This window comes from Neofelis nebulosa, chromosome 11 (genome assembly GCF_028018385.1).
Source record: "Neofelis nebulosa isolate mNeoNeb1 chromosome 11, mNeoNeb1.pri, whole genome shotgun sequence".
Classification (NCBI taxonomy): Eukaryota; Metazoa; Chordata; class Mammalia; order Carnivora; family Felidae; genus Neofelis; species Neofelis nebulosa.
The window spans coordinates 39,438,358-39,458,278 of NC_080792.1; the positions used below are offsets into that span (position 1 = coordinate 39,438,358).

General features: G+C 43.6%; 1 protein-coding gene across 1 annotated transcript in view; it reads right to left on the reverse strand.

Moving 5' to 3' along the window:
- Positions 1 to 1,132: 1,132 nt before the first annotated feature.
- ASXL3 (ASXL transcriptional regulator 3) overlaps positions 1,133 to 19,921 on the reverse strand; it is a 177,591-nt gene continuing 158,802 nt past the window's right edge. Inside the window, exons 10-13 of the mRNA XM_058692400.1 lie at positions 17,495 to 17,591; positions 15,290 to 15,395; positions 8,284 to 10,225; positions 1,133 to 5,427 (exon numbers count right to left, since the gene is read on the reverse strand). Coding sequence (XP_058548383.1) covers positions 1,723 to 5,427; positions 8,284 to 10,225; positions 15,290 to 15,395; positions 17,495 to 17,591 — 5,850 coding nt within the window. The 3' untranslated portion in view covers positions 1,133 to 1,722. The remainder of the gene's footprint in view (positions 5,428 to 8,283; positions 10,226 to 15,289; positions 15,396 to 17,494; positions 17,592 to 19,921) is intronic.

Sequence of the window (19,921 nt, forward strand, 5' to 3'; positions counted from 1 at the left end):
TGTTCTTTCTCCCCCCCCCCACCCCCCCCAGGAATGTAATCTCTGCTCATTCCAGGTAATTTTTAAGACACGTTTTTAAGGGAATGTCAGACGTTTACATTGATGCAAAAATGTCTGTCATTCTTACCCTGGATACAGATGATCCCTCCCACCCCCATGTTCTGTTTCTTTTTTTTAATTCTACGGCCACAGTCAATCAGTGGGTTAATGGCACTCCGCCTTTTGTGCTCTGTAACCTGAAGTTAAATGGGCGTGGTTTTTGCTGCCTTTCATCTTTCCACAATGTGCATGTGCTTTTGAACTTGCTTTAAGGAACAGAGCCTGCTGACCTACAGCTGTTCTCTGGCATGAGGGTGGCCAAAGCATGTGGAATGTAGCTCCCATCCTCAACATTCAGACTTCACTGGATAAACACGGACCATAATTGTAAGATGCAGTATCCCGTTTTCAAAAGCAGTTCCACTCCCCCAAATATGAAGAATGTACTGAATTCACCTGAGGGGGTTAAAAACCCCAAAACATGCGATACCTAGAACGGGTTTTTAAAATAAGGGCTATTTTCGAGTCAAATATATAGATTGTGAATCATGAGAAAAACATTATTCAGAAATCTATCAACACTTCACCCTTTGGTAGTTCCTTTTTGTCAGCAGTGACACTTTAAAAGAGAGGTGGCCAACCTCTGCAGAGTCGGAAGCCAGAATGTACTGGTGTCATCCATAAAGGGCTACAATTATTTCTGCCCCCCTCCCTTTTAGTGTTTAGTAATTGTCTTTAGAGTGAACAGAATGAACCAGTATTAACATTACAACCCATTTGTACGTGTTTGCATACACAGCGTTTTATTTGCTTACTTTTAATTTTAGGGCATTTTTTTTTCATACTTGCTCTTTAAAGCTACACATGACGCTCTGAAATCCTACGGGCCTATGGCCCTCTGCTGGTCAACTCATCTGACGGTATCAGGTGTCAAAGGGCTCGAACCAGATTACCGGGCATGAGGCCCACACTGCAACTTCAGGTAGAAGACACATTTCACTACAATGTGTGCACAAGGTCCAAGGCAGAGCCAGACATCCTGCCAGGCTCTGAAAAGAGTGACAAGGGAGGGAAGAGAATAAGGACAGTGGAGTTCATGAATGGCATACCTCCTTTAATGTATCTTTTGAGATAGGAGCAAATACAAGGAATCGTACATTTAAATAAGATTCCCCTTTCCAAATACGATTGCATCACTGTGGTAAAGGTAGGTCCGGAAGAGTCAACCGTGAAAGCCTTTGTTGCAATGGTTAATCTACAAGAGAATGAATCACCAACCACCTTAAATCGCTTTTCCCGTTCTCTTTCTACATCTGCATTTCTGGTTAGCAGTAAGTAATTAAAAATGTCCTTTTCCTATCTACACCTGGATTAAAAATAATAATAATAATAATAATAATAATAATAACGAATGGGGTAGTGACCTGTATACACGTGGACAGAAATTTTCCAAAGCTGGGAATGGCAACTTAATCTGTAAAAGACATGCTGATGAGCCACTCTGCTGGGACGTGACCTCCCCTTTCTGGGAAATGCAAGTAAATAATCCCAGAGAGAAAAGATAATCTGTTCCAAAGTAAAATAAATTATCACGATATAAACCACTGAGTTACTCAATTTGTTGCTGCTGACGCCGTTTGGCTTTTCCGTGTTGAAAAGGGATACTGCATCTTTCACCAGCTCTTACCGCACAACCAGGCAAGCCACACAGAGTTTGGAGGGACCTATGCAGTCGTCGTGGCAGAAGGCCCCACAGCCTTTGCACACGATCATGGCTTTCAGCCGGCAAGAGCATTTCAGTTCCAACTCATCCGCGTTGCTGCTGTCGGCAAAGTTCTGCACGGGCATCTGAGCGTTCTGACCAGGCAGGCCCGTGGCAGGACTGGAGCCGCTTCCCAAAATCCCAATGGACTTTTCAATTGCAGATGCCGCCCTTTTGAAGCTCGTGCTACCAAAGTGTATTGTTGGATAATTTCCACAGAGCTGCTGTTGTTGCTGCACCTGCATTTTCTGAGCAGCTAATTGGGTAAAAGGCTTTTGTGGCTCAGAAAGCAAATAGGAAGAGAAATCTGCATTTTTTAGCGCAAATGCTTTTAACTGTTCTTTCATTTCATTCTGGTCATAGGAAACTTGTTTCATGCCCAGTTCACAGCTGCTGCTTAAACCTTCCTCAAAAGAAAGAGGTTCCGATTTTATATTGCTACATATGCCCGTGGACTGTGGCCAACTAAGTCGCTTAGTGGTTTCCATGGCAACCGGCGGTTGCTTCGGATCGGAGGGGACTTCTGCATTAGGAAGAGGTGGAGGTAGCGGAGGTGGCGGTGGGGGAGGCGGGGGCAAAGCCAAGGGTGGGGGGGGCGGCGGGGGCGGGGGATGCACCAGTGCTTTGTTCGGCATGGAGTGCGCGGCCCCTCCCACGTCATCGCCTTCTTTAATGGGCACGTTGGGGGATATCATGTTGGCTAACCTCAGCTGGTGAGGTGCTGAAGAAAGGCCAACGTCTCCCAACCCCTTTTGTTCGAGATGCCTATTGAAGGCGAACGCGTTACAGCCCACTGGGGTCTTGGCAGAGGCCTGTAATAGCGCGGCGCTGGGGACGGGGCCCCGGGCAGCCATGGGCATTTGGTAAAACTGCTGCCGGTGTGCGATGCCAGCCTCGGGGTGGAAGCTGCCGTTCTTATCGACGTGAAATAGGTTCTGCTGGAAGCTACACGAGGGGAGCAGCCGCTTTTGCTGTTTGACCTCAGGGCTGTGAACAATTCTGTTCTGCATGGAGTGCTTGTTCAGCCACTCTTGCTTAAAAGGCTGGCCGTGTCCTAGCTGGTTCATGCCCGAATTGATGACACAAGGCACCCCTTTAACATCTGGCTCCACCAACAACTTCCCTGGCTCACATTTAACTTGCGTATGTTCCCCCACAGTCCTGGCGACTCTCTTTTTGGGGTGGTTTTCTCGCTTTCTCATTTGCAGCGGTGCAAGGGTCCCTGCCAGGTAGCCCTTCCCGTCTGGATTTGGAGAGCTGGACGGCATTTCTACAATGTTCCTCTCTGGTGCCGTTTTACCCGCTGAGGTAGTTTGAAGAGGCAGAGGAAGTCTGTTGATTTCGAGCTTGGCTCCCAGTCGGGGCTGAGGCAACACTTTTTCCAAAGGCAGGTTGCCCTGGAGCAACTGTGTCACCAGTGGATTGTTAGCCTCCACGGATGAGAGACGGCAGCCGGAGCTCCCTGCGCTGGGGACTCTTTTCAGGGGGTCCATAGCCAAGGAGATCGGCTCTTCCATGGGGCCGGAGGTGGAGGCCTTCACGTTTTGTGCCTGTGGCACACCAGGGGCGACCTCTGCGGCCGGAGGAGGCAGCTCGGGGCCGGGGAAGTCTTCGGTGTCCATTCTAAAGCCCTTGTCCACTTCATGAGGTTCAGACTTCACCGGGAGAGGGACATTTGTCATGAGATTCCTGGGGTGAAGTTCTGACATGTGTGAGTAGCCAGCGTGTTCGCTTTTGATAGGCTTTGGACAGCTCTGCTCCAGGTAGTCTTTCTGTTTACTTGAACCAGAGTGACTAACCAGAGGCTGCCCTGGGCCCCTCATCCCCTCCTCAGTCCAGCAAATCCGGTTGCCTGGGTTGTACTGATTGCTACAGGTGGTGTCTGTTTCACTCTGGAAAGTGGCTGGGCCCCGTGCCTGCTCAGCAAAGCTATTACTAGGAGCAGTCGCCTCATTTAACTTATCTGGAACAACAAGGGGTCCTTCTCGGAGACCTGAACAGGCCGCCTGCATCGGTTTACAGTCTTGTTTTGCCGCGGGAGCAGCAAGGAAACTGGAAGTGTGATCTACGCCTTCGTTTGCAACTGGCTCAGGCCTGCTGATGACAGATACCTGAGGACACGCCACGGGCTGGACGGAGGCTTCTGTCCTCACTGACCTGCCCTGGAGGTCCAAGCTGGCTTCCGCGCTGTCGACAGAGACGGTCAGAGACAACGTGGAGGTCAGCGTGGTGCTGTGGTCAACGATGACTTTACATGGAATCGATCTGTTTATGGCTGCTGGTGCAAAGCCCCCCGGAGGCTGCTGAGGTTTCCCAGAACTGTCTGCCCTGTTTCGAAGCCCTGAATTTTTGTCCAAGCTTTCAGCGCTCAACTTGGGAGGACTCTCGTAAGAGTTTATTGTTAGCATGCTTCCAGTAAACATTGCGACATGTGGCCGTGCAGCCAGGGCGTCTGTGACTGCTACCGACTCCCTGCAGCCGAGGGCGGCTCTCACAGTGGTACCCAAGGGTCCGGGGGCCTGTTCTTCACTCCCAGGCATGGCTATCTTCTCAGAAGGGTATCTGCTGTTAACTCCCGCTGGGGGAATCAAGACAGAGCTAGTGGAGAGATGGCTGGGCAAGTTATTCCCGATGGAGGGAGTTGGCACAGAGGTGTACTGACTGGAGACTAAGTTACTAGCACTGCTGCTGGACAGTGGCACCTGCTTGTCATCCATGGGGCTCGATCCACGACAGCCCTCTGTCGTGAGGGGGATAGGAGTGCTTTCGATGCATTTTGGTATGATGGCTATGCACGGAGTGTCAGTTCCCTGGATGGTTTTTAACATGCTTCTATTACAAGCAGAAATCGTAGTGTTTGCACTGTCCACAGACATTAGAACGGAGGATTTATCAACAGAACTCACAAAGGGATGTTCTTTAACTGCTCCCGACATAGCAGTGCTGCAAACAGACACGGGGACAGAATTTTTATTAAAAAGCATGGGCACACTGCTATTTTCAGAAGAGGTAGATGAAACAATTTTCTCAGATAAATGCGACACAGGTACATTTTCGTCAGAGCTATGCACAGATAAGTCAGTGGCAGTTTCTGGAAGTTTAGCTGGGTTAAGAGACTGCTGCAATACAGTGCTGGTCTCCCGGAGGTGCGCGGACTTGTTGCTAGGAGATCTGCAGTTTGGATTGACAATAATCACGCCAGTAGACCCTTCGATTTTTGTTTCAGGGGCAGAAGAGACTTCTAAGCTGGGAGGCCCATCCTTTGAGCCGAGCACAGGCAACCGGGACTCTTTAGTGTTCTGGAAGAGGTGGGCTCGGGCTTGATGCTTTGCAAAGAGCTTCGCCTTTGTCTGCTCTTTGATGTGTGCCAGGGTTCTCGCCTTTCCACCCTCTCCTGGGCTCCCCATGGCTCCGGAGACGATGCTGGCCGCGGCAGCCACAGCAGCGGCTGCCGCGGCCTCTCGCTGGGCCCTTGCCTGCTGGGCCCGGGCCTTGATATCTGCAAGGGTCCTGGCTCCTGTGTTCCTCCCACCGCCGACCGACGTGCTAGGGGATGCGCGAGACTCTGGTTTGGAGACTGGCTGGCTCTTGATAATAAAAGGTGGCCCAATTTTGGAAAGCTGGATCTACGGGAAGGGGAGAATGGAAAGATAAAGCGCTTGATACAGGATCACAGAGGAGGCATGAGGAATGTGATAACGCAAGAGGAAAGAGGAGCTGCATTCTCTCTTAATGTGGCACCAACTACACCTAAATCCCCGAATGGGCCTTCAGGGTATAAAGCAACAATAAATGTAGCATGAATGTGAAATTAAAATTTCTAATCTCTGTTTTTCATCTACAGAAACATCAACCGGTGACTTCATTTGGTATGGAAATGAAACATCTTCTTAATGCCTCATATAAATGGAAACAAAATCCATGCTTCTTAAAATGAGGTTAGCTAAAAAAGACTTAGAGATATTTAGCTTTTAAATTATCTTCCTTGCTGGCATAGCAAACTGGGACCTTAACTCTACATGAGTTGTCCTCTTAATGTGACACAGAGAAAAAAGCCCTTAGCCAAGAGGTCAGGAGACTAGAATTTTCATCCTGGCTTCACTCAAAGGAAATCCGTGATCTTAGGCAACTCACCGTGTACCTCAGTTTCTCCAAGGACCTCCCTGGACCAGAGACCCTGTGGTTTTTAGGTACTCCCACTCCACCTAGCATGCCGCCTCATACATGTGTAATAAGCACACAATAAGAGTTTGCAAACTCACTTGTAAAATGAGACTAGTTATTTCTGGTCTATTTCCTTCACAGGGCTCTTATAAAGATGGAATGAGACTGTATCTGTGTGAGTGCTCTGCTTTCCAGAGGGATTTGAAAGCATTATCTTTTCATGAAAGCAAGGGTGACTCTGGTTTTCTGCCTCTAAAAGCAACTATGGGTTGGGCAGTTTCTTCTGATACTGGTAATCCTCAATTTGCTGAATTCCATAAATATCCCAACCCACAGTGACCACCTCCTCATGCTAATGAAAGAGACTCAGTCATCACCAAATTCACGAGGCACAAGGCCCAACACCCAACATCCCATAGCAATGGCTGGGATGCCCCAGTCACTAAAAACATCCTTAGAGTTACAGATTTGTAGAGCTAGAAGGGTTCTGGTTAAGGCACCTCATTGTACAGTTGAAAAAACTGAGCCCGTGGAGGCTGCCCTGGGGTCATATAACTAGTGAGTGACAGTGGGAGTCTTCGGGTTCCCCATTCAGGGCTGTTGACAGTACTGTGCTGCCCTTGGTTTTGTCTCTCTGGACAAAGCTTTTCCTAGAACACTTAGCTCTCTTCTTAACACATGTGTATTTACACTATAAACCCCTGACACTTACTAGAGGATCCTTTCAGTCTCCAATTATGCTTTGGAACTTTGGTAGAAGAAATTATCTTACTGAGCTACTTATTTCTCATTTTCCACCTCGCGAGGTCTCTCTTCTAATCGAAAGGCTCCAAAGGGGGGGGGGAAATGAATTTAGAGAGGAGATTTTGTTTTTTACTTTTAAATATTTCCTTCATTTAAAAAAAAACAAACAAACCAAACTTTCTAAAAACATTAAAAAACAATTAAGCCTGGATATACTGAAGAGCTCAAGGTTGAACAAACATCAAATATGGTATCTATCTTTACATAAAGTGTATGTTACATTGAAAATAAGCTTTTGACAAGAAAAATTAGCCTGCTATGTTTAAAAATATTTCCTATGAAAAGTTTGCTTATATTTTTCCCACTGCTTCAGAAATTAAAATGCACAGTAGAGTTTTAATTGCAGCTTAATGTTCATCTTTCACATCTCTAGAACCTTATTTAATAGGTGTTACTTTATTAAATAGAATAACTACAGCTACACTCTTCGAAGTCAGCCTTATGGATATCATGAGTCACATACAAAAAATAGATGTCAGGTTAGAGCAAAATAAAGAGAAAGAGATTAAGAGAAACAACGCTAGAATATGTTTATAATTCTAGGCCAAACCTATGGTGCAATAATCCATTTTATTGTAAGACAATATAAATGGACTGAGATGAAAGCACCAAATAAATATAGATTATATTGGGTAAGATTTTTTTTTTATTATTATTATTAAACAGAGTGTTTCTTTTGAATTAACCTCAATTTTCAGTTTACTTAGGCAGAGTCAATTTATATAAAAGGCTTGTTTTCTCACCTTTAATTCCTACCTGGGATCAAAAGAAAATATATAAATAGGAATGCCTGACTACAGGCTTTATTATTTGTAAAGTTAAATACTTCTTTACTCTCTTGAAAATAAAAATAAACAAATAAATAAATAAATAAACAAACAAACAAACAAACAAACAAACAAACAAATAAATAGGATCTGTATACCTCTACATCTACAGCATTTTCCCTCAGGGTGTGTTAAGCAATTTCACTGAATTATTGAAGAAATATTTAATGAGGTTCTTCCATATGTCAGGTCCTTTCTGCTAGGCAGTGGTGGTCAATGTTTGCTGGAAAATAAACCGATTACCTATACCTTCACCTCCTTAGTGCACGCCTCTGACTTTTGACTACTTTCCCTAGTCCTACTGGACTTTTCTAGGACACTGAAGTATCTTTCAACTTGCCCCAACTGTATGTAGGTCTCTGTCCTATGCCTTGGAGTCTCCGAAAGACCCTGTATCTCATGGCCTATAGGTTCCTCCAGGCCCTGTTCTCCCTCCTCATTTCTTTTTCCTTACATGCTGAGGTCTAAGTACATATATGTGTGTATCTAAAATTATCATATGAGCTCAGTGCACAGCCTTAAAAAAGATCATTTAATATTAGACTGGTGTTGGAGTATTAGACTGTAAACTGCTACAGAAAACCTGGAGGGAAGAAAACCTTATTTAAAATTAGAAAACTGAGCATCAAAAAATAGGAAAAGCCTATCTATGGAATTGTCTTCATTGTTATTATTATCATTCCATACCTTGAGAGGTGGAACCCTGGGCTCCTCTCTGGGGGGCTGCTCTTTCTCAGGGGGGCTGCTGGACGATATGTTCCGCACTGACTGATCATCTTCTATCCTAGCCCTCTTTTCCTTACAGATTCCAAAACTGTGCTGCTCTGCTGTTTTCCTCTTTGATATCTCGGATTCTCTACTTTCATTTCTTATCCCGTCGGGTGACTTGGAAGGCTCGGACAACTTGGAAGAATGCAAGGTCTCCAATCGGTTCTGTGAGCTTCCTTGCTTATGGGTTTTATTTCTAGAGCCTTCTGAAAAGGAAGCCTTATCCACTGATGAGGCATACTGTTTGTCCTGTAATTTAGCTGATGGAAGCTCGTTTCCCTTACTCTCTGTCTCTTCAGAAAAGACCGGTAACTCCAATGGTGAAGATGCCCCTTTCTTCTCTGTTCTTTGCAGGACATTATGATTTTTAACTTTTATCATTTCTATAGAAGGAAGTTCTGGAATCGAAGCAGGATAGGGCTTCTCAGTTTCAACGTGTGATTTACAAGGCTGCTGACTCAGAGTCTTATTGTGCAATTCTTCAGATGGAAATGCTTCAGGAGAAACGGAAGAACCCATATTGACGGGTTCAGGAGTATTTGATAGAGTCCTCTGTTGAGAGAGAAGGCTCTCGCCCAGGGGCTTGGCAGGGGCAGAGCCCTCATCTTTTTGTGGGGAGAGTGGTTCTTCAGAGATGGAAGGGGACTTTCTTTGCTGATGCACCATTCTGTCATTCATGGAAGAATTAGAAATTGGAGATGTTTCTGAAGGAAGAGGCAAACTGGATATAAAAGTGGTCTCAGATGTGAGAAGCATGGAAGACACTGAAGACGTTTCTGAGGTCAAAGGTAAATCCGACATGGGTGACGTTTCTGATGTTAAAGGTAAATTTGATACCGGGGATGCTTCGGATGTTAAAGGTAAATTGGACATGAGAGATGCCTCTGATATCTCAGGTGAAGTGGATACTGGAGATATTTCTGACATCAAAGATGCATGAAGGTTTTCATCAGGGGGGTTTCTCTGGTTATATTTGTCTGCATTTTCAGTGCTGGACACCTCAGAACAAAACGTTGTCTCAAGGGAGGCTGGAGTACATGATTCTTCTGAAGTGGATTGGGTTTCCCCTCCTGGGGATGTCAGGCTGGTACAGGCTCCCTCTGGGCTCTCGGAAGAGAAGGAAGTTTCAGAGATGCAAGCATTTTCAGAAAGCTGTTCATCAGGCTCACTCTGTAACTCCATATCTATGGCAATTCCTTCACTGGGAAATTGGCCTTCTAAAGAAGACGACCCTGTCTTTATTTTTGGAGTATTGGTCTCTACTGCAGCTTCTGGCTCCTTATGTTCTGTGTCACTGACATGAGTCACAGATGAAGTGGAAGGAACGAGAGAATCACAGACCTCTAGTTGATCAATAACAACCGACATTTCTTCCTGGGGAGATTCTGATTTCTCTTCCACTTTAACTTCAATATGAGGCAAAGTTTCTAAAACGTCATTCATCATAACACAGGATTCCAAGTTATCTTCAGGAGGTGCTACCTGGGGCTCTTCGTGAGAGTTGGCTGGACTTTCAGACCCCTCAGAAAATTCAGGTATCGTCTTATGATTTTCATCCTGACATTCGCAGATACTAGTCTCTACCTCTTCAGCAATTTCCTCCTGAATCACAGATTCTTCAGGGATCAAGATATCTTCTGATTCTGATTCTGCCATTATGTCTTTACCTACATCTACCATAGCACAGAATTCCGGCTCTGGTGAAGTTGGACTTTTCATGCTTTTTGGCTGTTGCTCTTCCAAGGGAGTCTGTGCAGAAAGACCTGGGAAGCCAGTGGGTCCACATGAAGAACTACTTTCAGCGCCATCATTGTTTGGTCCAGAAGTAAGCTTTATTGAGTCCTCTCTTGACATGCCCAACCTGAACAGAAATTAGAAATATTAAATTACTGTCCAACCACAAAACACGAAAGGGACAACTTGGAGATATGTATAGAGTATTCAACGGAAGTAAATGAATCAAATTGATTTTATAATCACTAAATAATACGCTTCATTTATGTAAACTGGTTTATGATGACTTAGTTTTTCTACTGCTTTTATAATCGTAACTAAAATAAACTCTCCTTCTGGTTAAGAAATGTATTATGCATTTTTATATTTATTTACCTATTTATCTACCAACTTATTTATTTTTGGTATAGGTTTTTACTCTGTAAGTAAGGAGATATGAACTTTGCCAAGTGTTGGTAAAAGGAATAAAAAAAAATAATGTACTACAAAAGATTAGAAAATATTGGACAGAAAAGCAAAAGAATGTATAAGATCTAAAATTTAAAAAAAATTTTAACATTTATTTATTACTGAGAAACAGAGAGAGACAGAACATGAGCATGGGAGGGGCAGAGAGAAGGGGAGAAAGAATCCAAAGCAGGCTCCAGGCTCTGAGCTGTCTGCACAGAGCCCGATGCAGGGCTCAAACTCACAAACTGCGAGATCATGACCTGAGCCGAAGTTGGACATTTGACCAATGAGCCACCCAGGCACTCCAGATCTAATTTTTTTCTTATCAGAAAGTAGCAATTCTAATCGAAAGCAGCACAGTCTTCAAAGGATGCAACATAAGCAAATAAGATCAACGGAAGATGGGTATGGTGTAAAATCTTGAAATTGAAATGATTTCCAAAGATTAACTTCTCTTAAACCAATGTAAGAGGTATTACCTTATTTTAGTCTCTAAGTGTCTAACTTAAAAATAATATGGGGGCGGGGGCGCCTGGGTGGCTCAGTCGGTTGAGTGTCCGACTTCAGCTCAGGTCATGATCTCACAATCTGTGAGTTCGAGCCCCACGTCAGGCTCTGTGCTAACAGCTCAGAGCCTGGAGCCTGCTTTGGATTCTGTGTCTCCCTCTCTCTCTGCCCCTCCCCCGCTCGTGCCCTGTCTCTCTCTCTCTCTCTCTGTCAAAAATAAACAAACATTAAAAAAAAAAACAATATGGAAATTTCACTAAAATATAACAAACATATTTGGGGTCAACAAAGTTGATTCTGCTAGGTTACATTTGTATGAGGCAATTTTGTATGAGGCAAAATTCTTTCATGTGATCACTTTCTGTAAAGATATTCCAGAGAAGATAGCAAAGAGTATCAAGAAAAAATCCAATCTGATATTCATGTCATAAGGAAAGTTCATCAGAGTTACAAAGATATTGTAAATCACTATTTCCTGTCATACTAAGTCATACTAAGTATGCCATACTCAGTTATACTAAGTTAACGTACTAAGTTACGATGTCAGCCTCACATGGTAGAGAAATATGCTGTTCTAAATGAAGTTAAATTAGAGTACAGAAAATTACAAAGACAAGCAGAAGACAGAACACTTCTCTCTTCTGGGGAAGACATATTTGAGCGAAGAAATACAGCTATAATAGTATCGAGACAGGAATATACCTCAGTGAAATCTTCTTCAACTGCTTACCAAAATCCTCAAAATGAAAGGGAAATAAAGTTGAATACAGTTTTTGGGGTGTCACTGCCTTCTTTACTAAAATTCATAAGGTCTTAAAAGAAGACAGAAGATAGTACCCTCAAAGTTAGTCTCTTTTCTTTCAACTTTCCCTGAGATGGGTTCAAAGTAAGCTATAATTTATAACTATCCTACACTGAGAGGAACAGAACAACTACATTACAGATAAATTTAAAGCAGAATAATCAACTAGAAATAAGGTCCCTTGGGGCTAGGCCAAGCATCGATAGTAGGTTAGGTGTAGAATATACAGTATCCATCCACTGGCAGCCAAACTTCTGCTAGCTGGTTGATAAGGATATAATACATGTATTAACTTGTATTAAATATAGTTAATATTAGTAAATATCATATATGTATATAATATATGCATATGTATATATGGAAAACAGCACCGTACAAAATATGCCTGTGTCAACATTTTATTATTTTCTCGAAAAAAATAGATTTAAGATGGTACAAGGCACAGCAGGTTGATCTTCACAGCACAGCACAGCACATAACACCACAAAGGAAAACACTGAAGTCCAGAAATATGGACTGCAAATCAACAGACCAATGCCCATAATTCTGACTTAGCATACATATGGCTGATCTCTAACTAAAGAAAATACAGGACAGTACTCTGTTATAAGGAGAGTAAGTCAGTAAGAAACAAAATAAACAGCTCAAGGAGCTGAAAACCAAAGTAGACAAATCTTAACTAGAGGGGAGTTTGGACGGCAACGTTCCTGGGAAAACTTAAAGCAGGGAAAAGGCACAGGTCAACCGAAAATTATCTGACACTAGGAGAAATAATCCCTCACATACTGGTGGAGCGTAGGTAATCTAGAAGTGACCAAATTAGAAGGGCAGTCAACGAAATGTCCAAAATACATCCGTTAATCCAATGTGTAATCAAAGATAGAAAAAGTCAAGGAAGAAGTTCAGTGACGTAAGCGGACAGAAACTCTATGGATGAACTACAGCAAGAAAAGGGTCAAATAAAAGAACCGTTTGTATTCAGAACTCCGGGATGATGACAGGGACCCACGCTTACTTACAGTATTGTAGCTGTCACTCCCCAGGGCATATGCATGAGAGTCTGAAAGCCCCCCAAATTTTATGTAAAAAATATATATGTGTGTGAATTTTTCTGAGAAGGAACTGCAGCATTAAGACACTGAACAAATTACTGAACCACACTGTGTAAACCTGGGAAAATCAGTTTCATTGCATCTCAATTTCCTAAACCCATTTTTAACGTAAGAATAATAACGGTATCCACCTTATAGGACTGTTGGGCGGGTTAAGCGACATATTCCCTGAAAAGCTGTTAGAAACGTATCAGAGCCCAGCATGCTCAATGACGACCCGGATGAAGGAGAGCTCTCTGTAACACATGGTGCCTCGGGTACAGGCCGCCTGAGGGCAGAGCCTAGGCAGCCCTACAAACGTCCGCACCTCAGTGTCTGGCACAGATGAGATGTTGGAACAATTTTTGCTGCATTCAAAAAAAGAAAAAAAAAAAAAAAAAGAGGGCCCGACACTCAACAACAACTAAGGACCAGTGCTTTGGAGGTAACTGGCTCAGTTATCTTTTGCCAGCACTGGAAAGGGTGCTTTCAACATTTCCTTTGTCGACAAAAGGTGAGGAAGCCTCCTGAGTGGTCTTCAGGGTCATCCTCCAGGGTGCTTAATCCCGCTCGGCACCAGCATGACCTGGAGAGAGCCTAAAGATGCGTATTCCTGGGCTCAACTCCTAGAGACTCCCAATCATTATGTCTGGCATGGGTCCTGGAAAACTGTATCTATTTTTAAAAGCCCCAACGAGAGGGTGCCTGGGTGGTTCAGTCAGTTACGCGTCCAACTCTTGATTCTGGCTCAGGTCACGATCTCAAGGTGTGTGAGATCAAAACCCATTCCACACTGACAGCAGGGAGCCTGCTTGAGATTCTCCCCTTTTCCTCGCCCCTCCTATGTGCTCTCTCTGTCCCCCTCTCAAAATAAACATAACATGACACAACACGGCACAGCACAGGACAACACAACACAACACAACACAACACGACCTAACATCTCCAATGAGGACTTTGATGCAGCCAAGCTTGAGCAATATGCTGGTGACAAAATACGAAGGCATAGAAGTAGTCTGCTGCATTTTTAATTTTTGAGAAAACACATGAATTATCTCCTGTTAGTTCTGTTTAAATATGTATACGCATCCATGGTTCTAGGAGAGCAAGTGAACACAAGCCTTCCTCCTTGAGGGTACTGCTAGTTAGGACACTCCACCAACGCTAGCCTCCTCTGAGTAAGCAGGCTGTTAATCATGGGATTCCTTTTCTTTTTTTTTTAATTTTTTTTTTTAACGTTTATTTATTTTTGAGACAGAGAGAGAGACAGAGCATGAACGGGGGAGGAGCAGAGAGAGAGGGAGACACAGAATCGGAAGCAGGCTACAGGCTCTGAGCCTTCAGCCCAGAGCCCGACACGGAGCTCGAACTCACAGACTGCGAGATCGCGACCTGAGCTGAAGTCGGACGCTTAACCCACTGAGCCACCCAGGTGCCCCATGGGATTCCTTTTCAAGAAGAGCACTCAGATGAGCCTCTTGACATCGTTCTCCCTGTTTACAGGGGGAAGTTTATGAAATTAGATCAAATGGTACGGATTTTGTTACTTGCCACCACCTCAGTATCATTTACACGAAACGACAACTCTTAAGCATTAATTGTGCATATGGGAGTTCAAGCACAAATTCCTTTCTAAGGAGGATCTAAGGCCACTGTCCACTGTCAGCTCCTAAATCCTTCCTCCTCCCTTAGGGACCCTATGGTCTCAGAGGCTCTAATTCTGCTCCAGTAAGATATGTCCCTTCTAAATGTGAGGCAGAGGCGAAACTCCTTTCAATTTAATTCAGTCACTACCACACTTCCATGTGGCTTATTTTAAAAAGAAATGCACACGCAGAAAAATAATAAACTAAAAGCTGATTACACTGACAAAGGAAGATGGAAAGAGTGAAGAGTAATACCTCAGGCTGTCCCCCAGAACAAGGACTAAACACGTGTATATGCACAGTCAACATTTTAGGAAAAAATGTGAGAATCGAATGTGTCTAAAACTATTTATCTCTTAAGTATCTGTTAATGAATATGCTTGGATTAAAAACAGGAGATTTTTACTAAAATCTAGTTAAGAAAGCCATAACGGACTTCTATCAGATTTCATGTGCAATTTTCAGTCCGAAATGAATTTTCATGGACAGGTTATAAACCCTTGAAAATGCATTTTTTAAAACTTTAAGTGCTGATACGCTGCTATAATTTTACCTGCGATTTCTTACACTGAGGGACTATTGCCTTTTATGGCAGCCTTATTAAGCTTTACAGCTTTTCGTGTGCCATGTGAAGCAGAGAATTACACTTTCATTTCCTTCAGAGAGAAATGAGAAAAAAATGCTCTCGTACTTACTTTTCTCCATAAAACCTTTCAAAGAATTTTTCTTTCCAAGGTTCTGTTTTCTTTTCCTTCTCAATTTCTTGCCTTATCCGCAACTGCATTTCTGGAGTAAACTCTCCTAGAAAGAAAATGTTTATGTATGGAGTAAGAGTGGCCATAGCTTCTGCCAATTAATAAAGAAAACACGTAATTAATTTGAGTAAACTTTTATGGATGTTGAAAAGTAAAAGGCTGAGTACTGATAATATTTCTACAGCTTCTCTTTTTATGGACATCGCTCAAATAGTCATTTAGCCCTAGATGAACTTTAAAACCCTCAGCAAATATACTGTATGGTAGGGGCTGCGGAAGAAATAGCGTATATTCAGTGCCCTTAATGAAATCAGTCTGGTGGGAGAAAAGGCACACAAATTGACTATAATATAATGTCGAAAGCCCTGTATGGGCCATAAGAATAAAGGTAGAAGAAAAGGCACTTAATTCTGCCTGAATCGATTAGGGAAGACCACATACAGGAAATGGCTCTTGAGTTAGCTTCTGAAGGATGACCAAGCTTTTATAAAGTAATTAACTCACAAGGCACAGAGATATGAACATGTGTATTTATGTTCTTTTGAGTGGCCAATTGTAAGCAGAATGTAGGAGTAGGAGGAAATGAAATGGGAAAGGTAGGCTGAGGCCAATTAGCAAATACATGGTTTAAAGAGAGTTCTAGGGGCACCTGGGTGGCTCAGACAGTCGAGCATCTGACTTGGCTCAGGTCATGATCTCACAGCTTGTGAGTTTGAGCCCCGCATTAGGCTCTGTGCCGACAGCTCAGAACCTGGACCCTGCTTCAGATTCTGTGTCTCCCTCTCTCTCCGCCCTTCCCCTGCTCATACTCTGTGTCTCTCTAAACATTAAAAAAGTTGAAAATAAATAAATCGAGTTCTACATTTTCCCTACAAGTGACAGAGGGAGGCCCTGATGGCATTCACTCGGGGAGAAATATGGCCAAATAAGTGGCTTAGAGACAAGATGAAGACACAAGAGAACTCCAGCCAGGAGGCTGTCGAACAGCACAGAGGAGAGGCAGAGAGGACAGTCAGGCCAGCGGCTGTGGGAATGCTCAAGGGGATTCAGATTCACAGCACAATTAACCGTTCATGACCAAGTCAGCCTGGGGAGAAGAAGAGGACCAAAGAGATCATCAAGTTTCAAAGTGAGGAGCTCTGAGGACAGTGGTGACATTAGTAGAGATGGGGAACAAAAGGGACAGCAGATGGTAAAGGGAAGATGGTGAAGTTAATATTGGCATTATGGTTTTAAGGTGCATGCTATCGGCTAGGGTGATCCAGCAGGCATGTGGAATAGAACGCAGGATTAGGAAAGAGGAGCCAAAGCCAGAAGGTTTTTGGCATATATGGGCCATACACCATGGTGGGGAAGGAGGCTGGTTAGCAGATGTGCACAGCCCCAAGAGAAAACACCAGAGAAGAAAATGGCAGAGACATCAACATGCACCATCAGACGGAAGAGCACAGCTCCCGTAGGAGGCTGAGGAATGGCTTTCAGCCATGTGGCCGCAGGAAACAATTTAAAATATATTATGAACATCTCAGGTACATGGTTTCAACTCGGATGAGGTTAAAAAAAAAAAAAAAGAGAGAGAGAGAGATTGCAGAAGGAACATGAAATGTCAAGACTAAGAAGAGGACACTGCCTTTGCCATTATAAAGCCCTTAGTATTCTCCAGGAGGGATTATTTCGGTTGCCACACCCACCTAGAATAATGTGAGCAGTTTAGGGAGTAGAAATGTGGAAGCACTGGTTATTTTGAGTCTTTCAAGAAGCTTAATGACTAACAGAAGAATAGGTGAAGCGGTGGTTTTAGGGGAAGAGAGTATTAAACGAAGATTCTTTAGGTTCTAGGACATTAAGAGAATACATAATGCCTCAAACAAGCGATTAAAATTCCCACTCCAAAGAGAGTCGAGCTACATCAAAAATTGTTGTTCTGTTCCAGATAACCTCACGTTTCCTTCAAAAACATCAGACATCAAAAATGCCAAGTATAACAAAGAATTAGTGAAGCCATTTGGAACAGATCAGGAGTTTTTGCTAAATTCAAGTTTACTTCAGGGGGAGAAAAAGGCTCGGAAATCAGAGAAAGGCGTGAAGCTCGGTACAGTGTGTGTACTCAAACATGTCAAATAATAATGGAAAAGAGAAATTTACCTTCTGCCAGTCGCTGTTTCCATCCTTGTGCTGCATATGCAAAGAATTCATTATTCAGAGCTGAAGAACTGAGGCGTAAAATTCCATCACTTCCCATCTAGGAAATAAGCCGAAGAAAACAAGACGCCATCAAGAATAACTCAAAACAAAAGTACACAGGAAAGAAGAGAAAACTGAGGGTGGGGCAGGAGAGAAATAGCGCGGGGTAGAAGGGAGGACAGGAACCTTGCAGAAGGTGAATCTCCTGGTAGGAAAAGTGCACTCTACATCGACTATTATATTGACAAAAATACATGAAGTTAAAGGAACTCTTTATAAGGCATTTCCATCACAGGTGGTGAGTATAACCACCGATCCCGATGTGTGGGATTTCATCAAAAACAGTTTTACACCTTTTATCATTTCAATATGCCTTAAATGGTACCACATTAAAAATCAACATGTTTATACCTTTAGATCGTGTTTATAAATTAAGTTTTCTAAAATCTGTGGAGGCTAAAGAAATCCAATCTGGTCACTTGGACTCTTTTGCCGGCTGAGGTTTAGACAACAAAAAGTTCTAAAACATTAAAACAAATACACCCACACTGTCAGATATACCCCGCCCCTCTCTCCTCTCCAACTGGGAAGCACACAAAAAAAACAGGTAAATAGTAAAGTGTAAAACAGGGGCAACTTTATGCTACTAACCTTGTCCCTCAAACATACTCCTTCTTTTAAAATTCACATGTAGAAGGGATTCGGATAAGCATCATCAAACTGGATGCTTTTACCTTTCCAATTATTTACTGCACCTTCCGTGTGCATGTAGTCTGCTTGCTGACACAGAGAATGAAAGAATCGGCCATTGTCCTTGGCTGGCCGCCCAAGTGGTTGAGGAGTAAACATGGAACACCACACCATTAGGTGGGTGGGAATTAAGAAGGGCAAACAATAAAAGTTGAGTGATGACATCTAGGTGGACAAGAATGGTTAGGAAGAATGTGATGCCAGAGGCAAAACCGGTGCAGAGTCTTGCAAGATAGGATCTGAACAGAATGGTTTCAGAAATAAAGCACGTAGTGTTACTGTCACCGTGACCAAGAGCTAGCTCTACTGCAGAGGCAGGACATCACAGACAACCGTAACGGGACCATGTAAGAAGGTGCGAGGTGCTTCAGCCTGCTGGTCAAAGGCCTGGCAAACTGTAGTTCGATTTTCAAAGATTTCCTCTTATGGCCATAGACACACTTCACGTGTACTAAGCCCCAATTGTCACTGCTACCTGAAAGCGTGCCCAGAGATTTCTCATCCCCATGTTTGTTTGTTCGTGGCTTTTTCCACACTCCATGTTCACCCCTGAAATACCACCCCTTTTTAAAAATTTCACTCAAATGACACCTTCATGAATGTGTCAGCTGAAGCATCGTTCAGGAGCAAAGCAGAACACTGAATCTCAAAGTAAATATTATATAATTACTCTAAATTGGATAACAGTAGATCGAATTCAGAAGAGAGACACTGTGAATAAACATGAGGGATGTTGAATGCTGCCATCACGACATCCACAGGGAACCGCGGAGCTGACATTCTGAGTTTCTTCATCTAAGAAGATACTGATAACCATGCTAAAATATTCAATACACTTCACAAATCTCAGGGAAGACTCCATTCATTCATTGAACTATTGTTTACTCACTCACAGCTCCTTCAGCCTTTGTCAACAGACACTTATTAAGCCACTCACGTGAACCCATGTACCCGGCTCTTGTATACAGTGGCAGCAGAGAAAAAGCCCCCGCCCGTGTGTCGAATATGTTCTACATATAGCAGATACTTCGGGTCCCCGTGTATCTCTTCCACCTGCCTGAGTTCAGCGTGGCTGTAATACAGTTATATCACCAAGCCAGCATCCCACCTCAGTGTCCTCCCACAGCCCCAAGATCCGAATGGGTAAGTTACCCAGCCTTCCCATCTTCTGACTGGACAATTCTAGGACTCCGGCTTCTGGAATGCCGTATATATGCACTGAACTGATGGATACCGTTTGGTCGTGTGCTCTCAGCAGCTGGACTACATGGGCCTGGGAACCAGGCACAAGACTGTGCCAAACCCTGTAAAATTAAAAGTCCGTGCCCCCGGGGGAGAATCATTTCTACTATGTCAGGGTTTCTCAGCCTTAGGCACTACCATCACTTAGGTCTGGAGACTCCTTTATTGTGGTAGCTGCCCTGCGTGTTATAGGCTGGTGAAGAGCATCCCTGGCCTCTACCCACCAGATACCAGTAGCAATTGTGACAAGTTGAAGCGTCTTCCAACATTACCAAACGTCCCTCAGAGGCAAACTCATCCCCAGGTAAGAATCATCACACTATTGGACACGGGCTCCACTTGAGCCAAAACTCTGCCTGGTTACTTTGTGTCTCTCAGGTATCAGCGGGCAAGGGG